The sequence below is a fragment of the Danio aesculapii genome, chromosome 17 (genome assembly GCF_903798145.1).
Source record: "Danio aesculapii chromosome 17, fDanAes4.1, whole genome shotgun sequence".
NCBI lineage: Eukaryota > Metazoa > Chordata > Actinopteri > Cypriniformes > Danionidae > Danio > Danio aesculapii.
Genome location: NC_079451.1, coordinates 52,195,362 through 52,220,533, shown reverse-complemented (window position 1 = coordinate 52,220,533; position 25,172 = coordinate 52,195,362). Strand labels below are relative to the sequence as shown.

General features: G+C 36.6%; 1 protein-coding gene and 2 long non-coding RNA genes across 5 annotated transcripts in view; all 3 read left to right on the top strand.

Moving 5' to 3' along the window:
- LOC130244303 (uncharacterized) overlaps positions 1 to 11,252 on the top strand; it is a 17,629-nt gene extending 6,377 nt beyond the window's left edge. The window contains exons 1-9 of one of the 3 annotated variants that reach the window (XR_008839218.1): positions 5,396 to 5,463; positions 5,538 to 5,620; positions 5,775 to 5,849; positions 5,942 to 6,155; positions 6,455 to 6,523; positions 9,771 to 9,836; positions 10,144 to 10,327; positions 10,876 to 11,038; positions 11,118 to 11,252. This is a non-coding gene — a long non-coding RNA (uncharacterized LOC130244303). Of the gene's footprint in view, positions 1 to 5,395; positions 5,464 to 5,537; positions 5,621 to 5,774; positions 5,850 to 5,941; positions 6,156 to 6,454; positions 6,524 to 9,764; positions 9,837 to 10,143; positions 10,328 to 10,875; positions 11,039 to 11,117 lie in introns of those variants that run through there. The other 2 variants (XR_008839219.1, XR_008839220.1) reach the window with 2 other exon arrangements.
- Positions 11,253 to 14,614: 3,362 nt separating this feature from the next.
- Positions 14,615 to 19,975, top strand: LOC130244304 (uncharacterized). Its single transcript, XR_008839221.1, has 5 exons — positions 14,615 to 14,737; positions 14,829 to 14,866; positions 15,394 to 15,494; positions 19,684 to 19,808; positions 19,893 to 19,975. It is a non-coding gene; the product is annotated as an uncharacterized LOC130244304 (long non-coding RNA).
- Positions 19,976 to 20,047: 72 nt separating this feature from the next.
- Positions 20,048 to 24,262, top strand: LOC130244302 (adhesion G-protein coupled receptor G6-like). Its single transcript, XM_056476680.1, has 4 exons — positions 20,048 to 20,155; positions 23,362 to 23,452; positions 23,547 to 23,830; positions 24,080 to 24,262. The coding sequence occupies exons 1-4, from the start codon at positions 20,083 to 20,085 to the stop codon at positions 24,196 to 24,198; spliced, it is 567 nt and encodes a 188-aa protein (XP_056332655.1). The 5' UTR covers positions 20,048 to 20,082; the 3' UTR covers positions 24,199 to 24,262.
- The last annotated feature ends 910 nt before the right edge of the window (positions 24,263 to 25,172 follow it).

Sequence of the window (25,172 nt, the reverse complement as noted above, 5' to 3'; positions counted from 1 at the left end):
TTATTATTATTATTATTATTATTATTGTTATTATTATTATTATTATTATTATTGCTATTATTGCTATTATTGTTATTATTATTATTATTATTATTATTATTATTATTATTATTATAATAATAATTATTATTATTATTATTATTATTATTATTATTATTATTATTATTATTATTGTTATATTATTATTATTATATTATTATTATTATTATTATTATACAACAATTATTCTAAATAAATAACAAATCAATCCTAAATGTATCTGAAAAACTATGTAAAGACACAACTGGAGTAAATTCTAAGATATTTGCATGAATATTAATTATGACAGTTCTATAGAATACAAAAAATATGTTTAATAGAATTATCTGTTGTCTTAGACCCGACTCATGGTCAAGAATTAATGTTATGAAGTCTTATGAAGCCATGCTTAGTCAAAGTATCATCATCATATGATATAAACTTTAGTTTTGCAGACTTGCATGTCGACACATATCAGCGTGCATGTAAAGTAAACAACCAGGATCAGGACCAGCGCATGTGAGGCACGCAGGACTGGGTTTCCGCACACATGCGTCAATTTGTTTTCACCAGCGTTGTTTCGGTTGCACCCTTGCACATAAAGAATAACAAACTTGCGCGTGCAAAAGACACCAAATGTGAATAGCCCTAACATCTTTATTCTGGGATAACCACTCTACACTAATACACTTGCATGAAGTAAATCTTATCGTAAAGCTTTTACTGGGGCACTTTTTTTTGCACCATCTCCCCATGCCGCCCCAGCAAGATGCCGCCCTGGGCGATCGTCCATACTGCCCATGCCTAAATACGCCACTGATGGACTGGCACAGAACAGCAGACAAGAGGAGATTATAAAGAGAAGGCATTAACAAACAGGTGAACTAAATAAACGAAAAATAGGTTAACAAGGAGGGCAATAGACGGGAGTGCACATGACACAATGAAACAATGCAAGCCATGTGCTCACGTAAAACGGGACTAGAACACCTAGCCAATGAGAGAACTCATTAACTGCGTGTTCACGAGAAACACAACATTAAAGCACACGGCGCATGTAAACATGAACCACATGTTAAACACAGCACCAACAGAAGTTTGACATAAGCACACGATAAATAAAAACAGTCATCGTGCACTCACACATGCGATGTGCATGATTCATCCCAGCGCCAATCGAAACCGAAACCTACTAGACTGAGGCCCTGAGAATGAAACAGCAAGCTACAGACAGAACAAACACAAACACCAGGGCGAGTGCCTGCATCTAGAACACGCCCAGACCTCACGCGCCCACGTCAAGCAGGAGCGCACATGGCCAGAGTGTGACCAAGATGGTGCTCATACAAAAAACGAAGCCAGACAAGAACAGAACAAGAGTGCACGACCGGAGAAAAACCGAGCTGAGCACAACATGCAAAACAGGACAGGACTAGTGTCTGGACTCTGCCACCAAAACAAGAACTGACAAGACCGAAGTGGCAGAATCCTGACACTAGAGCCAGCACTTAAGCTTTTCACTCATCATAACACACGGGCTGCTGATGATGTGACAATAAAAGTTCAATTCAATTCAATTCAATACAATTCAATTCAATTCCCCTTTATTTGTATAGCGCTTATACAATGTAGATTGTGTCAAAGCAGCTTCACATAAAAGGTCACAGTAAATAGGAACAGTGTAGTTCAGTTTGTAGTGTTTAAGTTCAGTTCAGTTGAGCTCAGTTCAGTGTGGTTTAATAATCACTACTGAGAGTCCAAATACTGAAGAGCAAATCCAACGATGCGCAGCTCTACAGATCCTGAACCATGCAAGCCAGTGGCGACAGCGGAGAGGGAAAAAAACTTCACTAATGGCGGAAGTGAAGAAAAAAACCTTGAGAGAAACCAGGCTCAGTTGCGCACTACCATTTTAATTTCTCCGTTGGCCAATCGTCTTGTGCAGAGCTGCAGTCTCAGTGGTGGAGGCTGGAAGCTGGCCTCAGCGAAGACTCGTCTGTCTCTGGAGCGTCACAGGAATCAGTCTCATGTTCTCCACTCTTCCATGACCATCACAGTAGCTGCTCAGGATACGGCCTGGTCCAGGATATGGAAACCTTGGGATCATCTCGTCGTTGTTCTTGGATCGAATCAGTGACTCTGCATAGTCTGAGGGCCTCGGGAAGAGTATCCCCAGGTGGAAATGGAGAATAAAGAAAATAATTAGCGTAGCTGATGTTCACAGTGTATATCAACAAGATGCAGAACCTGTGTGGAAACCCGCTAAGTGGTGCACTAAGTGTATGCTTTACTGAACAGATAGGTCTTTAATCTAGTTTTGAATTGGGAGAGTGTGTCTGAGCCTCGGACGTTATCAGGAAGGCTATTCCAGAGTTTAGGAGCTATAAATGAGAAGGCTCGACCTCCTTTACTCGACTTTGCTATTCTAGGTACTACCAGAAGCCCTAAGTTTTGAGACCTTAAAGAGCGAGTTGGATTTGAATTGAAGTCATATTATTATGTAACTCACATTACTTGTAATACATTACACTGGTGAAAACAACTGTGATCTGACAACATTGAAAATCATGCAGTGTGAACTCATAAACTAATAAAGTTATCAACATTGTGTCTTCTCTAATAACTGCAGGTGCTGGATTACAGATCCCTACATTCACTACATAGTGAACATCGGCTTCTACAGCCTAGTTTTCATCTTCACAATAGTCATCTTCATCATCATCCTCACTAAGATTTTCCAGTCTAGAGACATAAGAGCAACTGAGGGCAAGAGACTGACATTCAGAAAGCAGCTGATGATGGTGTTGAGTTTGTTTCTTCTGTTCGGTCTGACGTGGGCTGTTGCCTTCTTCAGTTATGGACTGATGCTCATTCCCTCATATTACATCTTCTCTGTGCTTAACTCCTGTCAAGGTGAGAAACTGAAGGCTTCTATTGTTCATGCAGATTTTTGGCTAATTATTTAAATTAATTAATGCATGCTTGTTATTGTTTATAAAAAAATTTGGTAACACTTCAGTTTAAGTACATATTCTCACTATTAACTAGTGGTTTATTATCTGTCTATTATTAAGATATCAGCTGTTTATTAGTACTTATAACGCACATATTCTTAATCTATGCTCATAGTCTTATTTAGAGTGTTAATATAAATCCATGTAGTGTGAATTCACTTATTATATTTAGATTATATAAGATGTATTATATTCTAAAGATAACTCAATTGGTGATTATCGTGATAAAGTGTTTGGCTCAAAGATTATTTTGTCATAATTTAATTGCAGCAGAATCTCTAAAGTGAAAGTTAATTATGCTAAGTAATTATTTTCTCATCTTTTTTCCAGGGTTTTTCCTCTTCCTGTATTACTATCACATTCACAATAATGTTGCTGGTCATTTCTCAGATGACTCAGAATGGTCCAACTCTACCTCTGGTGAAACTATGGCATAATTAAATATAGTTGGACTGATTCGTACCTAATTTAAGGTATGGTGATCAGATTTCTGAGATGCAATCCAGGACATTTTATAGTTCAGTGTCATCACCCTGATCTTGAGCTCCTCTACAGATTCTTAATTGGGTTTAAGTCAGGACGCTGGCTAGACCACTGCAAAACGTTAATGTTTTGTCTGCTAACCATTTCTTCACTGCTTTTGCTGTGTGTTATGGGTCATTGTTATGCTGAAATGCCCACTGGTGTCCACGCCCAAGTTTCTCTGCAGACTGTCTGATGTTGAGAATTTTCATCTATTTCTCATTTTTCATGGAGCCATTTACTGTGATTTGGTTCCCTGGTCCACCAGATGAAAAACACCCCCCAAAATACATCATTGGGGCCAAAAAAATTCAATCTTTGCTTCAACTGGACCTCACTGAGCTTCTTTGTCTTAGCCATGACTGTTCTCAAACCAACCGCAGAGAGCTTCTGTTTTTCATCTGTTGAGTTGATTAACACAGCTCTTCCCAATAAATCTGGGTAATCAGGGTGCTTTAGAACAGCTTGGACGTCTTGTAATGGTGTAGAACTTTGGGTTTCCCTATAAACTATGACAGTATACAAAGGATATGAATGATTTTGGACTTGCCACTTTTTATTCAATGGTAAATAGAAGCTGAGAATATTATTTACCACAATAATGCCTCTTGTACTTTGTCTTATTATCTTTTGGGAAAAGCCAGTGTAATCATTTGGACACAAAAAAAAAACTGCTGTTTTTTTTGTTTGCTGTTGCCTTTAATGTTCTAAATGTTGTTATTTGTTAATTAAATTTGTATTTATTTGTTTTTTATGCAGATGTTCAGGAAACGTTCTATTTGATCATTCAGTGGGAGAGTTACATTTGCATGTTCTCTAAAACAACAGAAACATTTCGTTTTTTAAATGTTAGCTGAAAATCCAACTATAGAGCCACATGAACAATCTATACATGTTATTGTGTCAATGTTTAGAGAGCATTATTATCTATTGATGCTACTCGGAAAACATTTATTCATAACTTTGAGAGAACCTTGTCAGAACATTTTGAGAACATTATTAACAGCAGTGTGTGTGTTATTATTGTTTGAGGACTGAATTTGCTGATGTTATAATTCTTCATGTGCGTGCTTGAGTGACACAAACACCATTGTACCTCATTTAAAAACAAATTCAGGATGTTACTGATGTTAACACGCATGTGGGTTCAGAAATTTGCATCATTATCTGATACAGCAGCTTAGCAAAATTCACGAAGATGGATGTGGTACAAATTTGAAGATGAAAATACATCGTGAAAATGAAAAAGATTTCTGCTAATAAAAATCTCATTTTTTTGTCATGAACTAACTATTAAATGTGTATTGTCTTTAAAGTGTATCATTACATTTTGCACTGTTTAGATCATGCACCTAAATATGTGCTGCTGGTGATGTGACAATAAAAAGTGATTAGATTTTTTAAGATACTAGCATTCAGATTTAAGAAAGTGCCATTTAAAGGCTTAACTAGGTTAATTAGGAAAAACACTAGGGTAATTAGGCAAGTCATTGTATAACAGTGGTTTGTTCTGGAGACAATCTAAGAAAAAAAATGAAGGGGGCTAATACTGACCTAAAAAAATTATGTAAAAAATCATCTAAAAATAAATGTAAAAACTGCTTTTATTCCAGCCAAACTAAAAGAAACAAGACTCTCTCAAGAAGAAAAATGTACATACAGAAATACGACATTAAACATAATAATAATTTTGTCTTCAACTGTGTTTGCTATTTAGTCAGAAAGAAAAGACATAATGACCCAGAGCTGAATGTAAATGAACACTGACATTCACAGTTAGAAGCAAAACAATCCCCGATTTGCATGTTTGCCAGAGAACTTTCTGTCATTAACATCATAATCCTGAAGCGTCAGAGGTGAACGGATGAAAGTCTCTCTTCTCTCGTCTGTGGATTTTCATCTGGAGAATGTAATGAGAAACTGATGTAGGATTTGTGTTCAGAGCCTGTAGAAAACAACATTAAACACGTGTGTCTCTGTCAGGTCTGTGGGAATTATGTCTGGACAGAAGCTGAATGTGCTGCGGCTGATCATGATGATCCTCTGCTGTCTCACTGGACGGATAAGTACGATTCATACTGAAACTAATGTTTATGAACATAAATAAATGCATAAAAATGTGAAGGAAAAATATTATTCAAAAAATTACAATCTTACAACTACAGATTTCTATGTAATGTCATATATTATAATATATCTTATTGCTGTGTCTTTATGTAGTCACCCGTAACACTGTCCCAGACAAAATCCAAGTTAATTTGACAAGTCAGTGTTTGTGGAACTCAACAAGTCTAGGTAGATATGAAATGACTGTTCATTTACTACATATTTATTGTGTAAAAGCTATAGTTATAACTGAAAACTTATTGAGCTTTTTTTTCTTCCAGCTGTCAATCTGAAAAACATACCAAACAAGAATATCACACTAAATATCTTCTTGTCCTACTGTAACAAATCAAAATTGTTTTTCCAAAACATTCAGTTTCAACCTATCACAAGATGACAACAACAAATATAAAATTGGAATGAATGAGATAGCTGAAGATATAAATGTGCGTCTTTTCCCAGCTTCATGTCCATGTGTACTAAGTCCAAATTCAGGTGTGTCTCATTCCACAGTAGACACAGCAGTAATGCAGAATGCTTTTTTCTGGAAAAATACATCACGCAAACTCACAGACGCACACACGCACACACGCACACACGCACACGCACACACACACGCACGCGCACACACACACACACACACACACACACACACACACACACACACACACACACACACACACACAGCAGTTGATTATACAACTAAAATGTTTTAATGTTAAATGTTTTAAATTTTAGAATAAATTGCAGAAATTATTTTTATAAGTGTTGTATTAATTTATATTTTTCTGCAGAATCCAAATCAGATTACATATTGACTTGCCTAAACGATATCTTGAGCACATGTAAAGTGACATCAAATGGTGAGATTTTTTTTTTCCATTTATAGTGTTTCAAAATTCAGTTTTTGTACAGTTAAGTCAGTGCAAACTTATGCAACTGGACAGTTAACTGCAGCATTTTGTAAAAGCAAACTGATGAGATAAACACAGATGTAGGAGGAGGACTAAAAGAAAGTATTACAGGCTGCGCCTCAATTCCAAGGCTGCATTCCTTGAAATATGCATTTACAGTGTAACTAAGTCTTTCTTAATTTAAATGCTCCTTCAAAATGCAGACTCTAAATGTATCATTCTTTACCTGTGTTATAAAGGATACAATAAATGAGTCCTTCACAATTCATTACATTTTGTTTACATATTAGAGTAAACAGAAATGCAATACTTGCAATAATATGTTATGTTAAAAATAAAGATAATTCAAAACTGACATACAGTTGAGGTCAGAATTTTTAGCCCCCCTTTGGATTTTTTTCTTGTTTAAATATTTCCCAAATGATGTTGAACAGATTCAGGACATTTTCACAGTATGTCTGATAATATTTTTGCTTCTGGAGAAAGTCTTATTTGTTTTATTTCGGCTAGAATAAAAGCAGTTTTTAATTTTTTATTATCCATTTTAAGGTCAATATTATTATTATATTATATTATTATTATTAAACATAAACTTAAATGGACCAAGGGAAATATATTTATAAGCTTGTCCAGGAAATAATGCTGTGTGCAGTGCAATGCTGCTCACTGCATGGTTCTGTCTGTCCTCTAGAGGAGGGATCATCAAACTTGGTCCTGGAGGCATGGTGTTCTGCAGAGTTTAGCTGGAGCTAAAATCTGCAGGGACACTTGTCCTCACTGACTAAGATCGGTCTGCTAAGTCAAACCTATCTATATTTATCTCAGTGAACCTTTTCTAATAATATACCTGATCAAGTAGTCAGTAGTGTTACATTGCAGACAAAGATTTTGGATTGCTATCATGGCATTTATATATGGTGCTCATTGAGATAAGTTTTCTCTGGGTGAGTCTCATTTCACCACACTCACTTCAGCCTACATGGACTTTAATCAGAATCAGAATCAGAAAGAGCTTTATTGCCAGGTATGTTCACACATACGAGGAATTTGTTTTGGTGACAGAGCTTCTACAGTACAACAGGATTACAGAGACAGGACAAAAAACAGATCATAAATATATTTAAAAAAAAAAAATAGAAGTAAGTAGTGAGTGCAAATATACAGATTGACAAGTGTATGTACGTGTTTATTACTATATACAACGTTATATGTGCAGCTGTTATGTGCAAATTGGCATGTAAAGTGTGTTGTTAAATAAGTGTATATGTGTATAAAAGTGTATAGCAAGTAGTGATGTTGGCTCCACAATTATTATCATCAAGTGTTCATGAGATGGATTGCCTGAGGGAAGAAACTGTTTCTGTGTCGGGCTGTTCTGGTGCGCAGTGCTCTGTACCACAGATGTTAGCGCCACCGGTCTGTAGTCATTTAGTCCTGTAAGTTTGGGTTTCTTTGGGATGGGGATGATGGTAGAGCGTTTGAGGCAGGAGGGCACTTCACACAGCTCCAGTGATCTGTTGAAGATCAGGGTGAAGATGGGGGCCAGTTGGTCAGCACAGGATTTTAAACAGGCTGGTGTTATAAAATCTGGGCCTGGTGCTTTTTTCCTCTTCTGTTTCTGGAAGACCTGGCGCACCTCCTCTTCGTTAAACTGTAGGGCAGGTATGAGGGAGGCAGGGGGTGGTGGAGGTGTTAATGGTGGCGTGAAGAGCAGTTCAGAGTGGGTGGGGGGTTTTCTCAAACCGGCAGTAAAACTCATTCAGGTCGTTTGCAAGTCGTTCATTGTCTACAGTGCTGGGGGATGGTGTCTTGTAGTTTGTGATGTTTTTCAGACTTTTCCACACAGATGCTGAGTCGCTGGAAGAGAACGGACTCCTTAGTTTCTCAGAATAGTTCCTTTTTGCGACTCTGATCTCCTTTTCCAGTGTGTATTTGGCCTGCTTATACAAGGCCCTATCCCCATTCCTGTAAGCAACCTCCTTGGCCTGACGTAGCTGTCTGAGTTTTACAGTGAACCATGGTTTGTCATTGTTGTATGTGAGTTAAGTCCTGGTAGGAATGCACACGTCTTCACAGAAACTGATATAAGATGTTACAGTCTTGTTAAAGGACAAACCTTTCAAGTCTGCATTAGCAAGTGGCCATTAGCTAGTACATTTTTTTGATCAACACTATACACAATATATATATATATATATATATATATATATATATATATATATATATATATTAAATATATGAGACTGTACACAATAAGCCCTGTAAGGTACATGTGACCATTATGCTTATTTCACAAGTCTTGACGCGTATTAGTGCTCTTACACTCGATCACGACAAGAGAGTCCATCTAATTCAATGTATCTTCATTTTATTTTCACATCAGATATCCACACGTGCCAATGTTGTCAAAAATCACTCACATACAACTTGTTTGTTCCAGCCTAATGAACAATGACTCCAACATTTCACTTCTACGGTCAAAAGCTTGTGCTCTCCAACTTCTGCACATCGCACTAAAAACTCACGTGTGTCACACAAACTGTAGGAACTAACTGAAGCATACTACACATGCGCAGTAGAAAAGTAACTCAAAGTATATGACATGCAAATCAGCAAGAACCGTGTATAAAAACCATGTATATATATAATAGTATATAACATGCAAGTATAACACAATATATATATATATATATATATATATATATATATATATATATATATATATATATATATATATATATATATATATATATATATATATATACCTAGAACAATAAACTATTAAATATGGCTCCTACAAGCCCAACCTGACTTCTATTCATCATTTTAAGCTGTTCATAAATCTGACTTTCAGCATGTTGCTTCTAAACACAATAACCAAAAGAAGTAAAACCTGCCATCCTAAATTACAGAACATGCAATTTACAAGGTATAAGGTAAAGTAATGAATGACAATGTAGATAATTATTATTATTATTTTTTTTTTTAAAAGCATGCATAATCAAAATTAACATTCAAGGAAAACAATGATATTACTTTTTGTTTTTTGGAATAAATTACCTAAAACTGGATTGTGGTGTACTGACATTCATACAGTGAGTATTCAACACTGTTTGTACATTATTATTTATTGCATAGCTGATGTACTTTTGCTGCATTGACTTATATTTTATTGTGTTTTAAAAAACAGCCCCAGATTGTTGGAAATCTGTTGATCCTCGAGAGTTATGTACAAAAGCTCCATATGCAAAATCTTCCTGTGGTAAGTCTTACGATTTCTAAACTATTCAAAAGGGGCCTTGTTAAACTTTCAGGAGGGTATTTAACCATTACAGTATATCAACTCCATGCCCTTTAAAATCAAGGTAATTGTACATAATTGTATTGCAAGTTAAATGCAAGAAAGTAGTTTTGTTATGTGCACTCCAGCTCCTAGCTTACAATGATTTAATTTCTGCAATGATTCTACAATGATTTATTATCCATTAATGTCTGAAGTGATGAAAATCCCTAATAGACAGTTCCACAAATATGTTTAAAAAACATCTCTCATTTATTTCTGCAAACAGAAAAACAAAGCAGATACAATTTGAGTTTTAGAGATGACCGTGATAAAAAATGGAAGTGTGTGGACTGTGGCAATAAACCAACCGTTGATTGTAGTAATAAAACTGCCTGTGCGAAACCACCTGAATCAAATGTAACTTTACCTCCAATTGACAAGAATGGACAAGTGGAACCTTCACATGCATCGTAAGTGTGCAAGTAGCAGTGAGTTTTACAATTCAATTAAATCAAGCAACTCAGTCAGTTCTTAAGCCTGTAATGTCTCTTTACAAACAAAATTTAAAGGTAATAGATCAGAAACCAATAAAATGGCACCATTGTCAAATTCTTAAAAAACATAATTTGTTAAGTTTTATTGTTTTTTTAAGTTTTTGTTTTTAAAAACCATGTTTAAGTGTATACATTGTCTTGCTCCTAAAGTAGTCTGTGAGTTGGTACATAAGTTTGTTTACATTTCTCTTTATGCAGATTGACTTGCATTTTCTGTTTGTGGCTCTGTATATATTGTACATGTTTGTTGCATTGTGTTTTATTCTTGATAGTTTTGTTTACTTTTTAATGTAAAGCTTAACCAGGGACGAGGGCTGCAAATTAGCTTTATGCTATATGCCCTATGTAAGCAACATCGGTTATCTTTGTATAACAATGTCAAGTGTATTGTCCCTGTAAAATAAACAAGCAAATAAAAAAAATCAATAATCATGGAATATTAATTGATTAAATCAATTTTGCAGAGCAACCTTAGACAATCTGACGTCACAGGTGGAATGGATGAAAAAAAATAATAAAACCAGTGTGGGAATTTTCATGGGTGATGCTATCGGTGTTATCCAAATACAAGATGAGAACAGTGAGACTACAGATTCCTGCTTCTCTTCAGATCAGAAATTGATGAAAGTAAGGCCTGAGAAGCACTAAAGGTATTAAAACACATTCATATGGGGTATGATTCCTCATTCATGCCAAATCTTTACAGATTGTTGACTGTCTAAGTAACATGAGCACAGACTTTCCCTGGTCTATAATGATTCCCAGTGAGGCTTTTGATAATGCACGTCTGGAAAACAATGGAAGTACATTTGTTGGAATTTTACAGTTTAAAAATATGGGGAATGAGGTACTGTATTCTGCTTTTGCTTGTTTTACTTATTTGTTTAGCTGTCACTTTATGAATTAATTGAGATTATTTAAATATATAAGTTTTGAGCAAATATTTATTCGTAAGCTGTTTTCAGAAGGGTGTTTAGTGGTGTAGCCAATGGTGTGCCACCCAAAATAGCCTTGATAAAGAATATTTTTTTACACTATAACCTAGTCTTTAATATTTAAAACATGATTGTTGATTACACCCCATTCAGTCAGATTAAATTGAAATTTGTACACTGTAAAAAAATCCGTAATTTCATGGTTTATTTCTGGCAGCTGGGGTACCAAAAAACGTAAAATAATGGCTGTTAAATTACAGAAATTTACCGTAAAATAAGGGATATTAAATTACAGAAATTTACCAGAAATTTAAATTTAAGGAAACCTCTGTAATTTTATTTCTGTTATTTTACTTTTTTCCAGCACCCCAGCTTTTTTTTTTTACAGTGTAGTCAAGATTTTAATTTAATTTAAAAATTTTTTTTTCATTTTGACACACTGTGTTTTTTATTAGACTATGCCAAATTTTATAAGAGTAAACAAAATATATTTGTTCAGGTGTAAAATAACATGGTAGCCTACACTTTACATAAAATAACCCTTTTGAATGACTTGCTTTCACTTTAAAATCACTATGAAATGCACTTTTACTGGTGTAAATGTCATGACATTCTGCTCTGCAGCAGCAGTCTGAATACATTTGTCAGCCTATTGGAATTTTATCACTCTATTGAATGGGTGTTATCAGTAGCTATCACCTGATAGATATGGGCCAGTAGGGCAGGCAGCATACAGAAATAAACAAACAAAACAAAGCAAAGATCGGTACACAGCAAGACTAGGCAAGGGAAACGCGTTGTAATGTTCACAATGTGTGTTTGTGCTGTTTTTATAGTCCATGTAATCAGTCTATGACAATTCTCTGGCTGTGTGTATGCAATTAGTCATGATCAGGAACCGTTGTGTGTGTGTGTGTGTGTGGTGCATGACTGGATCTTGTAGCCAATACTGTAAATGGCGGATTTGTAGTCTGTTAGTGATCTGCAGTCGCTAGATCGCTGATACGCATAACAACTAGTTCAACTAAATTCAATTCAATTCCCCTTTATTTGTATAGAGCTTTTACAATGTAGATTGTGTCAAAGCAGCTTCACATAAAAGGTCACAGTAAATAGGAACAGTGTAGTTCAGTTTGTAGTGTTTAAGTTCAGTTCAGTTTAGCTCAGTTCAGTGTGGTTTAATAATCACTACTGAGAGTCCAAACACTGAAGAGCAAATCCAACGATGCGCAACTCTATAGATCATGAACCATGCAAGCCAGTGGCGACAGCGGAGAGGGAAAAAAACTTCACTAATGGCGGAAGTGAAGAAAAAAAACCTTGAGAGAAACCAGGCTCAGTTGGGCACGACCATTTTAATTTCTCCGCTGGCCAAACGTCTTGTGCAGAGCTGCAGTCTCAGTGGCGGAGGCTGGAAGCTGGCCTCAGCGAAGACTCGTCTGTCTCTGGAGCGTCACAGGAATCAGTCTCATGTTCTCCACTCTTCCATGACCATCACAGTAGCTGCTTAGGATTCGGCCAGGTCCAGGATATGGAAACCTTGGGATCATCTCTTCGTAGGTCTTGGATCGAATTAGTGAGTCTGCATAGTCTGAGGGCCTCAGGAAGAGTATCCCCAGGTGGAAATGGAGAATACAGAAAATAATTAGCGTAGCTGCTGTTCACAGTGTATATAAACAAGATGCAGAACCTGTGTGGAAACCCGCTAAGTGGTGCACTAAGTGTATGCTTTACTGAACAGATAGGTCTTTAATCTAGTTTTGAATTGGGAGAGTGTGTCTGAGCCTCGGATGTTATCAGGAAGGCTATTCCAGAGTTTAGGAGCTATAAATGAGAAGGCTCGACCTCCTTTACTCGACTTTGCTATTCTAGGTACTACCAGAAGCCCTGAGTTTTGAGATCTTAAAGAGCGAGTTGGATTGTAGCGAGACAGAAGATTGGTTAGATAAACAGGAGCTAGATTATTTAAAGCTTTATAGGTAAGAAGCAATATTTTAAATTCAATACGAAACTTAACAGGCAGCCAGTGTAAGGAGGATAAAATTGGGGTGATGTGATCAAATTTTCTAGAGCTGGTTAGAACTCTGGCAGCTGCATTTTGTACTAATTGAAGTTTGTTAATAGAGGATGCTGGGCAGCCAGCAAACAGAGCATTACAGTAGTCCAGCCTAGAAGTCATAAAAGCATGGACTAGCTTTTCTGCATCTGAGATGGATAGCATACTTCGTAACTTAGCAATATTTCTCAGATGAAAGAAGGCAGTTTTTGTGACAACTAGTAGGCTGAGAAGGCTGTTATCATCCATTTACATGGTTAATCAGCTATAGATCACATACGGCTGCAGCCAGAATTTTTTGAGATTTATTTATATTATTTATTATATTTCCCATTACTTGTATTTTATTATCGTCTACCCCTAAACCAAGCCTAAACCCAACTGTCACAGTAATGTAAAAACAGATCTGGATTTAGAGTCTTCTCTATTAGTAAAGCTAATTAACCATGTGGATGCATGATAACAGCCTTCTGAGCCTACCAGTAGGTGCAGAAGGTCCCTACTGCCCTATATTTATCAGCTTATAATCACTGATAAAGCCCATTCAATTAAGTGATAACATTTGAAATGGGTGAATTTGTTGCACATTGGTTTTTAAAGATAATTGGGCTGCCAAGTTTGCAATGTTATAAATTAAGCATAGACCCTAGTGTGTGCATGAATGAATTTGAAGAATGTTATTTAGGCTGTGCTATTATTTGCTCAGGCAAAATTAAACCCTAGAGATACAGTATTTTATGGGTTTATGGAAAGTTATCGACATTTTAACTTTTGTAAGCAAGAAAATGCTTTAATTATCAGTTTAAAATAAATAAATATATTAAATAAACAAATAAAATGATGACGTTATAATAGTTATTAATGGCATTTGTACAACATTGTCAGAAAAAAAAGTTTAAAAAGTTAAAAGAAACAACGAGAAAGTTTGAAAATGTCAATAATTTTCATGATTTTGAAATTACAAAAGTAAAATATTAATTTGGTGTTATCCAAGCCAGATTTTTAACTGATTTTCAGTTATATTGAATGCATTTAATGTTATTTAACACTAAACATTTATTAATATTAATATTAATATTGTTAATGTTATGTATTTTATTGTTATATATTTTTCCTTATAATATCTAACAATAAATGTGACACACCAGACTCTTTATTCTGGCTATGCTAATAGTTCATATATAATAACTGATTGCTCTGTTTCGTATGACTTTGAAATTAGAATGAAACTAAGATTACACTGTTTTAAACAATGAGACTTATGGCATAACAATGGAAGCCGATATCGCTAACCTCACCAACAATATTGAAATGATCATTAAAACAGAGAATCTGGTAAGGAACACTTGTGACAGAATTTACAAAATACCAGAACCAACAAAATTATGACTAGACCAACAAAATTAACTCAAATGTGTTCTTACAGGTTGGAATCCCATACTGCAGGTTCCTGGGATGGAAAGGGTAAATTCATTCATGGCTCTTTTGATGAGTTTCCATCAACATAGCTAGTTATCTCAGTAGCGGCGTTTCCACTGTCGCGCCTAAATTTAAGAATTACAAATATTGGATATAATAAAAACAATTAAATAAATAAACCAATATAAACAAACAACAGCTTTTTAGATATTTACTAAAACAATAAACACCGGAGGAGTTCAGAAATATACTGATAAAGTATTTGGATACGATGATATTAATCAAATCATGCAAACAGAGCATTTTTGGAGAGTGAAACCATCAGAAACAACCTTTTAGTTCCTTTCTGTCATCCAGTCCTGTACTGCTTTGTAATTGGGAAAAACTGCACATAAAAATGTGTTCTATGTCCCCTTAAACAGTGTTTATGTTTTATATGACGTGTTAAAATATAAAAAACTGTGAATGGTGATTGGTCTGGCTCGATAAAAGCCCTAGTTCGCTTTGGCCCAACAGGGAATGGAAATGCAGCTAATGAGCATCAACGTCTGTGGTTATCTTTTCTTTTGAAGGAAATCCTGAGTGGACAACATTTGGCTGCGAGACAGAAAAAATCAACAGTAACACTATTAAGTGTTCATGTTCACATCTGACGTTCTTTGCTGTCCTGATGGTGAGAAGAGATGAAACTTTCTTACATTACAGGGCTGTTGAATGCTTGATTCTGATTGGCTGATGATCATTCTACGGTGTGCCATTATTTCATGTAAACGCAGAGCTATAACAGGGTATATACAGAACTTCTTAAAGGGCACCTATGGTGAAAATCTACTTTTCAAGCTGTTTGGACAGACATATGTGTAGGTATAGTGTATAGACCATCATATTGGGTGATATAAACACAGTCCTTTTTTTTTTTCAATTTAGCAATATAAAAAGGGTGGACCAATTGGAGCAGTTTTCAGACAGACCGCAACTTTACAAACCAAATTGTGCCGATTGATTCTGTGTGTCAGGGCTCGAAATTTACTTTTTACTTGGTAGCACCGGTTGCTCCCAACTTCAAATATTTAGGAACACCAAAAAGAATTTAGGAGCACCAGAGAAAATGTAGGAGCACCACTGGAAATAGTATATTAAGGAACTTATTGTATTTGAAAACAACATCAATCAGGAGGACTAACAAACACCAGAAACAAATATCTAACTAATGCTGTGATGACTTATTGATATTTGTGCAATAATTCCAAAATGAATGTCTAATAATTATAGAATATTATTGATGACGATGATGATAATAATACTAACAATAAATTACATTTCTCATGATCATGCTGCCTTGAATGTGCTTGAATGTGAGTTATCACATGTGAGTTATACTTTTTGAAAAATAAATTTATGGTTTGCATCAAACAAAAATGAAGCATTGCACATTTTGCACTATTGTTTTATATGCATGCCAATATAATCGTCTTCTTGCAGATGTTGCAATAAGCCTCGCGGCTGTTGCCAACTGCAGGCCTAAGCCAGTCTTTAAATCTTGAGTTCCTCCAGCCAGAGGTCCGAAAACTTGCATTTCTCCATGTTTTAATTAAATTAATGAACAAAAGCGAGCTCACGTCGCAGCAAGCCAGCCGGGTACCCAGTTTGTTTTAGCGTGCACGCGAACACCACCTCTCATGATATCACTCAGGTCCTTACTCTCAACATAAATAAATCCACGCAAAAATTTTAGAATAAAGGCCAGCACTTAATACAAATTTAAAAATTCAGCTAAAAATGGGCTCTTAAAAATTTATTACCTCTTCAGATGACCTTTATTACTTTTTAATGCCCTCTAATTTTGGCTAATTTCATTTACTACGTTTTACAACCCCGCGGACACCCTGTATAATAGTTCTGGCTTGTTTTTGAGCACATTACAACTCCATATCACTACAATGAATGATTTCAGTTATATAGACACAGGAGCAGTTTGAGCACATTAAGAATGGGTTTTTAACTACAGCAGCTTGAACTGTAATTTTGCCAAATTGACTAAATGGTTATTAGTACAATGGTGAAAAATGTACATTCTAGTCAAACCATCCTTCTGCAATCTTATACCAAAAGCATAATTAAGGGCATTATTAATAGCTAAATGTGGAGAGCGCTGATATTATGTGATTGTTTTGTATTGCAATATGGAACAGTTAAGTGTTGATGTTAAATCAAAGTAATTCACTGAATACCTGAAAATTAAATGATTTAATAACAATATTGTTTGGGTACAACTGAATTAGTTACAAATAACTGTATAAAATGATAAAATATGAAATGATAAAAACGTGATAATAATTGTACCCAGCTTAAATGTAAAATAAAGTTACCTGAGAGAGAGAGAGAGAGAGAGAGAGAGAGGAGAGAGAGAGAGAGAGAGAAAGAAAAGGTGTACCTAACCGAACCGTAACGTTATACCACTTTTCAGCACCCTTTGCAAAGGTACCAAGGGTCCCAAAAGGCGGAGCTAGATGTACAGCTGAACGCTATTGGTTTACAGAGATACGTCATTCGCTCGTGGTCAAGCCAGAATGAAAACAAAGAAACCGCCATGTTTTAAATACACAGTGAGAGATTACAGCGTAATAATATATACATATAATAATGACCCATGAAGGACCCGAGCTCAAGCAACCTTGTCGTCGTCTTGAGGTACAGCCACAAAGCCAAGAAGAACAAAATCTGCCGTGTCCTGTTGTTGTTTTAAGAGGCCGTCTAAAAGTGAGAACGGTTTCACTTTGTCCAGAGAGCTCGCAATCTCGTCTATATTTGAGATAATGAACTTCTTGAGCTCATATTAATAACGTTGCTTGTGATCATTGAAGCCCTTTTATATCCGATCCTTTCAGAAAGAGACAACGCGAGAGTGAAGTGCGAAAAAACAAAGGAGAAGCAGGAAAAAACAGCAGCAAATGATGCGTCTGCAACCTAAAACATCATCAAACTGCCATGTTTAACTATTATACCTTTTATAGTATACCTTTTGGACTATTATGAACTCTGAATGATGGAATGACTCTCTAACAGAGGCTACATGTGCTGCTGAACACTAAAGACACAAGAGGTTTGCTCTGACTGTGGGCTATATTTCGTGTTGTTTTTGAACCTAAATAAGGACTAAATGTCTGTTGCGTGTAGTTTTTCTGTAATTGGTAACACATCAGAGACTGTAAGGGGCTGTATGTGTTCATATATGCTGCATTTATTTATTTATTTTAAGTAATTACAGATGTTACAGTAGGCTATTTCACACTATCATTGTTATAACCAAATCCTGTTCATAGAAAGGTTAGTAATGAACATTTATACAGTATTTATGTGAATAAAGCATCTGTGTTGTAAGATGTGCTTCTCATATGATAACGACCCGTACAGCTTTACTGTAGACATTTCCTCTAGCGAAAATTACGTCGTCAACTTACTGTCGTACACCATGCCAAAAGAGAGTTGGCCCGAAGACAGCCTGATAGCAGTAGAGCCAGAGCAAAGTTTTACCACATATTTTGTTTCTTTTTTGACCATGTGAATAAAGCCCAAATACTGAGACATACAAACTGACCAATCAACATGCCACCACATCGCAGAACCCCAAAGTCCACACATTAATCAGTCCCTGATCTAATCAGTATCTGCCTTCGGAATTTGTATGGACCATCTTGGTGAAAAAGACGTTTTTGCCATATCAACAAATGCATATAATAATTTTCATTTCTACACACAATAATCTGACAAATCTCAAATACAACATCTGAACATTATATTTAGGTGTGGAGACCTGAGGAAAATCACAATAAAATCCTCTGGTTTGTTATTTATTAGAAAATAAAGCACAGCTAAAGTGTAACAGCAACACAGCTTTCCATCACCACCTCAGATGAGCATTATTTTCTAAGGCTGCACAATACTGGGAAAGTATGCAATATGCAATATTGTTATTGACTGTTAACAATATTTCTTACGATACACACTACCAGTCAAAAGTTTGGGGGTCAGTGTGATTTTTAAATGATTTAAATAAGCTTCTCCTGCTCACCAAAGCTGCATTTATTTAATCAAAAATACAGTACAAATTGTAAAATAGTGAAATGTTATTGCACTGTAAAATAACTGCTCAAATGTAGTTTATTTAATTTAATAATTTATTCCAGTCATTTTAATGGAATTTTCAGACTCAGACTCAGAGTTCAGTCACTTGATCCTTCAGAAATTACTCTAATGTTAATAATAATAATTATTATTACTATTATTAATATTACTTTATTAATGGTAATGGTAACAGTAATAAAAGCAATAATGACTGCAGTAATAATTTATTTGAAACTACATACAATAAGAAAGCAGTTATTTAAAATTTTAATAAATATTTAACAATTTAACATTTTTCATTTAATAAATGCCGCCTTGATAAACAAATGATCATATTAAAATAAACAGGTAGGTTTTTGGCTGTTGTCATCTTTCTATCTTATCTTCCAGCATATTTATTTTCAGCTATGGGTTCACTTATCAGCACCTACAGGAGAAGTGGGGACGAATATAGTAAAGGCCTGATTGGTCTGATTTGGATATAAAAACTTATGCATGTAGCGCACTTCCTGTAACATGAATATGGCACATACTGTTTGCAATAATGATAATGTTTTGTTTATATGTGCAACTGACCCGTCGTCAATTATTCTTTACATGATGTTGATATATGAACGTATTAAATATGACACTAGAAACAAATACTGTATGTGCTTCAAAAATGTAGTTCCTACACAATAAAGAATATTTTTAAAAATATATTCCGGCTGATCTGATTCTCATGTCTGTTTTCTCAGTCTCCGGTCACAGATGCAAACGATGTAGCGCCGTATCTGGAGTCACTGACCCTCATCTCTTCTATTGGCTGTGGGATCTCTGTGTTTTTTCTGGCCATCGCTCTGTTCATGCATTTCCTGCTGCGGTAGAGTCTACTAAAGCATAACATAAATATTATAGTGTTTATTGCAACAGATAAAGTTACAAAAGCAGTTTTCTCTTTCAACAGGAAAGCCAAATCCAATCAGGCCACAAAGATCCTGATCAACATGTTCGGTGCTCTGTTTCTCCTGAATGTGTCTTTTCTGTCAACGAGAGCGTGCAAACTCAGGAGACAAGAATGCGTGTGTCTTCATAGCTCTGCTGATGCATCTCCATGCTGACCACATTCACCTGGGTTCTTCATTCAAGCTCTTCATATGTACTTATGGCTCATCCGACAGAACGTCTCTATCACAAACTACATAAGGAAGATCACCGTGTTGGGCTGGGGTGAGTGATGGAGCACATGCCTGATGTATAACAACGGTTCTGTCATATCCTGAGCTTTTGTTTGTGTTTTTCTTTTTCTCCACATGATGTTGCCATTTTCCCCAGTGTTTCTCTAAGGGTTCATTTGTGTTCATTTTGTTCAGCTGGTGTCTCGATAGTCTACCCAATTTATTCAACCCTTTTCACTTATTTGAGTTTGACCTGCTCATCCTTGTCCCCTGCCCAGATACATTAGTTATCACTTCTCTTTGTTTTGGTTTGTTTGTATTTGGCTTAAAATTTGCTTTGGTTGAACCACATCTCCATTTTCCCCAATGTTTCTTGGGGGATCCAAAGGCCTGCGAGGGGTTTATTACCAGTGTGACCTCATCTTTAGTTATAGCATTCTACCTGTCTGCAAACCAGGTTAAAATCACATATGTACTTACTCTTTTGTCTGGAAAGGCACTTGCTTGGGCAATGGCAATTCGTAATTCTGGAGTGGCCTGCTGCACCAGTTTATCCTCCTTTGTGAAAGAATTATGGCATGTATTCAACCATCCCCTCTCAGGAATAGAGGCTTGCAAGCAACTACCCATCTTATATCTAGGAGGTAGGAGTGCCATCCAGTGTTGGACAACTGCCACAGAAACAAACAGGAAAGATGAACCACTCATTGATTGTTTCCAGAATGGTCTGTCTGAGGTTTTCTACCTGAGATCCACTTTCAACACTGTCTAGTCCTTGACTGACCAAGCTATCTTCCGGGACAACCATCATAGAGACAGAAGACTGACCACCAAGTATGTTCTTTCACAATTTCCCCATCTCCGTTTTACTGCATGTGCATTGTTTCACCTTATATCTCAGTAACAGATTCTCAAAGCCTATGCAGGTGGGTCGTGGCCGACTATCTCTTCAGGAACTGAAGCCTGCCTGTCCCAGGCAGTAAGGCGAGAGCTGTCTTTGGAGTGACTCAACTTGTTCTCCTAACAACTCCAGTCTGCTTTTACCCATTACCTTGACATTGACATTTATGGAGGTGGCATTGGTCCCCAAACCATGCAAAATGTCCCCTAACCTTCCTCTGATCTTCGGCTACCCCTGGCTCTCTTCATAAACCCTACATTAACTGGCCAAGTGGCGAGATTTCTCTCCATCTTCAATACCTAACCTCTAATTGCTCCCTGGGCACTGGAAGCAATAGCTGCCCACTGCTCTGGGTTAATGCTCACTCTGTGTGTTTGTGTGTGCTCTCACTCCTGGCTAGAAATGTGTGTGTACAGTTGGATGGGTTGAAAGCAAAGGACCAATTTGAGTAGGGGTGAAACCATACTTGACAAGGCTCACTTCACTCATTCACTGATGTGGGAGTGGGGGCTGTACTGTTCTAGAGAGGGAGACATAACAGATTCTTGGTTCTTGTAAACACAATTATCACATTGGAGACCAAAAGCTGCTGGCTTTTAATTAGCATTCGTACAGGTAGTGACAGACCACAACAACTTTGAGTATATTCAGCAGGCCTTACTTCTTGGCAAGTCCACTGTTTCATCAGTTCTACTTATTCTATCTTACTATCCCAGATCTAAGAACCTTAAGCCAGATACCACAACCCTAAAATATGGTAACACATCCCAAGAAAGGACCCCAAAAGCTATCATTTCCAGATCTAAGATCCTTGCGCCTCTCATATGAGGGTTTGAGTCTGCCAGCAGTAAAGTTCAGACTCAAGATCCAGTCTGGCTAATAGTTGTATGTTCCTAAAGAGTACATCCCCAAGTATGGTCACATTCCTCCCGGCTTATCTGCTATGCAGGTATTTCCCTCAATCAGGAATTTCTACAAAGACACTTCTGGTGGCCCACAGCTAAGAAGGATTTTAAATCCTTGGTTAATGCCCTGCCCAGTTTGCAACTGGGGGAAAACCTCCCATATCTCACCACACCCGTCAAGGTCTCCTACACCCTCTGTCTATTCCCCACCAACCACGGTCCCACCAGTCGATGGACTTCATTACCGGTCTTCCTCCCACTTTTTAAAAATTTCCCAAAATTTTATAGAGACACAGCTGAACCCCAAACTCCCATCTGCTAAAGAGACTGCTGACCTCATCACCTCACATATCTTTCAAGTCTTTGGTATTCCATAGGACATTGTGTCTGATCGGATTCCCCAGTTCTCATCCCAACTTCTTTTGCCAGTCATTGGGTGAATCTGCAAGTAGTCTTCTGAATTCCACCCAGAGTCTAATGGGCAGATGGAAGAGTTAATCAGAGTCTCGAGACCACCTTAAGGTGCATGGTGGCTTACAATCCTTCATTATGGTCCTCATACCTCCTCTGGGTGAATACGCTTACAGCACTCTTTGCTTGTCTTCCACTGCTCATTGAAAACCTCAGCCTAGTACCAAAGACAGACCAACCATAGACGCAGATCTGCACACTCTCTGTGGGTTGGTCAATAGGTTTGTCTCTCCTCTCAGAACCTTCCCCTATGAATAGAATCTCGCAGGCTCTCATTTGTCCCTATTTAAGCGTGTGTTTGTGTTCTTCGTTTGTTCCTTCTGATCCGGACAGATCCCATCCTCCCCCTCAACATTGGTGGTAAGTCCACTTATACGGTCCACAGGATACTAGATGTTCAAAAATGTGCAACAGTCTTTTGTGGATTGGGAGGACAATGTTCTGAGGAGCGCTCCTGGATTCCTGCTAAGCGGGAGGCTGTCTGATTCTGAGCTATTGTTTGTGTTATTCTTTTTCTCCTCATGATGTTGCCATTTTCCCCAGTGATTCTGTTTTGGTTCATTTGTGTTATATTGTTCAGTTTTTTTCTCTTAGTCTACCCTATTTAATCTACCTTCCTGTCTTGACTTATCACTTAGGTGTTGTTGCTCTCGTCCTTGCTGTAAATCCCCTACACAGATATACTGTAACTTTTCTTTGTTTTGGTTTGTTTGTATTTGACCTAAAATACTTATTGTTTGTTATCTTTTTTTGCTCTGGTCAGTCCCTCTGCCAGACTTCCTATTTTGCCTTGTGGTAATTGTTTGCATTGTTATTTTTATGACTTTGTTGGACTTCCTAAATAAAACCTGTTTTGAACTTAGACCTTGTGCCTTGGCAGATAATAGTGGTAATGCACCTTGGGTGTGCATTATTTTCTTTTAGACAGCTGTTTTTTTTTTTTTTATTACTGATAATATCCTTGTTTTGTATGTGTTTCAGTGTTTTCGTCTCCAGCTGTTATTGCTGTTGTTTCTGTAGGAGGATATAACAAAGTGACCCTAACCGCATCATCTGGGAAAATTGCACAAATGTATGCTTCGTTCTTAAGTCACAAATTCATGAATTATCAAATATATTCTGAGTGTCCTTTACATTTAAATTTACATTTGCTCTTGTAATTGCAGGTGCTGGATTACAAACCCTTTCATTCACTATGTACTGAACACTGGATACTACATCTTCGTTTTCATCTTCACAATAGGAATCTTCATCACTATCCTTACTAGGATTATCCAGTCCAGACACATAAGAGCGACTGAGGGCAAGAGACAGACGTTCAGAAAGCAGCTGATGATGGTGTTGAGTTTGTTTCTTCTGTTCGGTCTGACGTGGGCTGTTGCGTTCTTCAGTTATGGACCGATGCTCATTCCCTCATATTACATCTTCTGTGCACTCAACTCTTTTCAGGGTGAGAAACTGAGGGCTTCAATTGTGCACACAGGTTTTTAGCTAATTGTTCAAATAAATAATGCATGCTTTTATTGTTTATAAAATATTTTTGACATCATAAATTTTAGTAAACATTAGTTCCAATAGTTTTATACACTAAGCAAATTACATTAATATATTAAAAATAAATATTTTATTTTAAATATTTATTAAAGTTTACTTATAGTATTATTTGAAATAATTTTCTCTGGTGTGTTTTTTTTTTCAGGGTTTTTCCTCTTCTTGTATTACTATCACATTCACAAGGATGTTGCTGGTCATTTTTCAGATGACCCGAAAAGCTCCGGCTCCATCACAACTATTGTTCCACCAAACAAACACCAATAATAACGCTGAGGAACATGTTTACGACGAGGCTCGTTAAGACAGAAAATACACCCTCTCTCATTTTCTTAGTAACAGTAATCAGTGTTTATAATACTGTATGGTGAAGGGATATGACTTAAGTGAATTATTAGATATTTTAAACATTAAAATGTCATTTAATATCATCACTTGACATTATTTTACAAGGTGTATATTTTTCTGATATATGTGGGTTCAGGATTACTGAAATATATAGGCTATTTTCTGATATTTTCAGCTACATTTGGATTATTCTAGACTTGCAGGAATCTCTAACCTATTATTTTTAAATAATAAAAACTTTGATTTTAACCATTTTGGAGTGGAATGCTAAGATCAATTACAAAGTTTTTGCATGAATAATAATCAAGACAGTTCCACAGAATACAGAAATATGTGTTTTATAGAATTATCTGTTAGCCCAGATTTATGGCTGAGAATTAATTATAATTATGAGGTCTCAGTTATCTCCCTGACTCATTATCCCTTCTTTATGCTTCATTGCCATGCTTAGTCAAAGTAACTACATCAGGGCCAGTTCTTGCCAGCCACAAATGGGTGGGCTGACAGAAATCCAGGTGAGCAATTTTTGGGGGTGGGGGTTGGAAGATAAGCCCTTTCACACAGTGATACTGGTAAATATCTGGAAAATTACCACCACGACATTACTGGTCAATTCAAAAAAGCGCTATTCACACAGAGGTGAGGACGTTACAGAGTTTTTCGAAAAGACCACACATCCATTCCAAAATACAGATAAAGTCTGACAATATTAACCAGAAATGAGCTCTAAACGGCCTGCGCTTGTATTTGTAAGCATCTGACTAAATTACAAACTCTGTGGATGAATCAGTATTGTGAACAACTTCCATGATAGCATATAGAGAAACACTTTCGCATGTCGTGATGATAAATGTGTGCTGGTGCTCACCGACTGCTTCACAGGCGCACGCGAC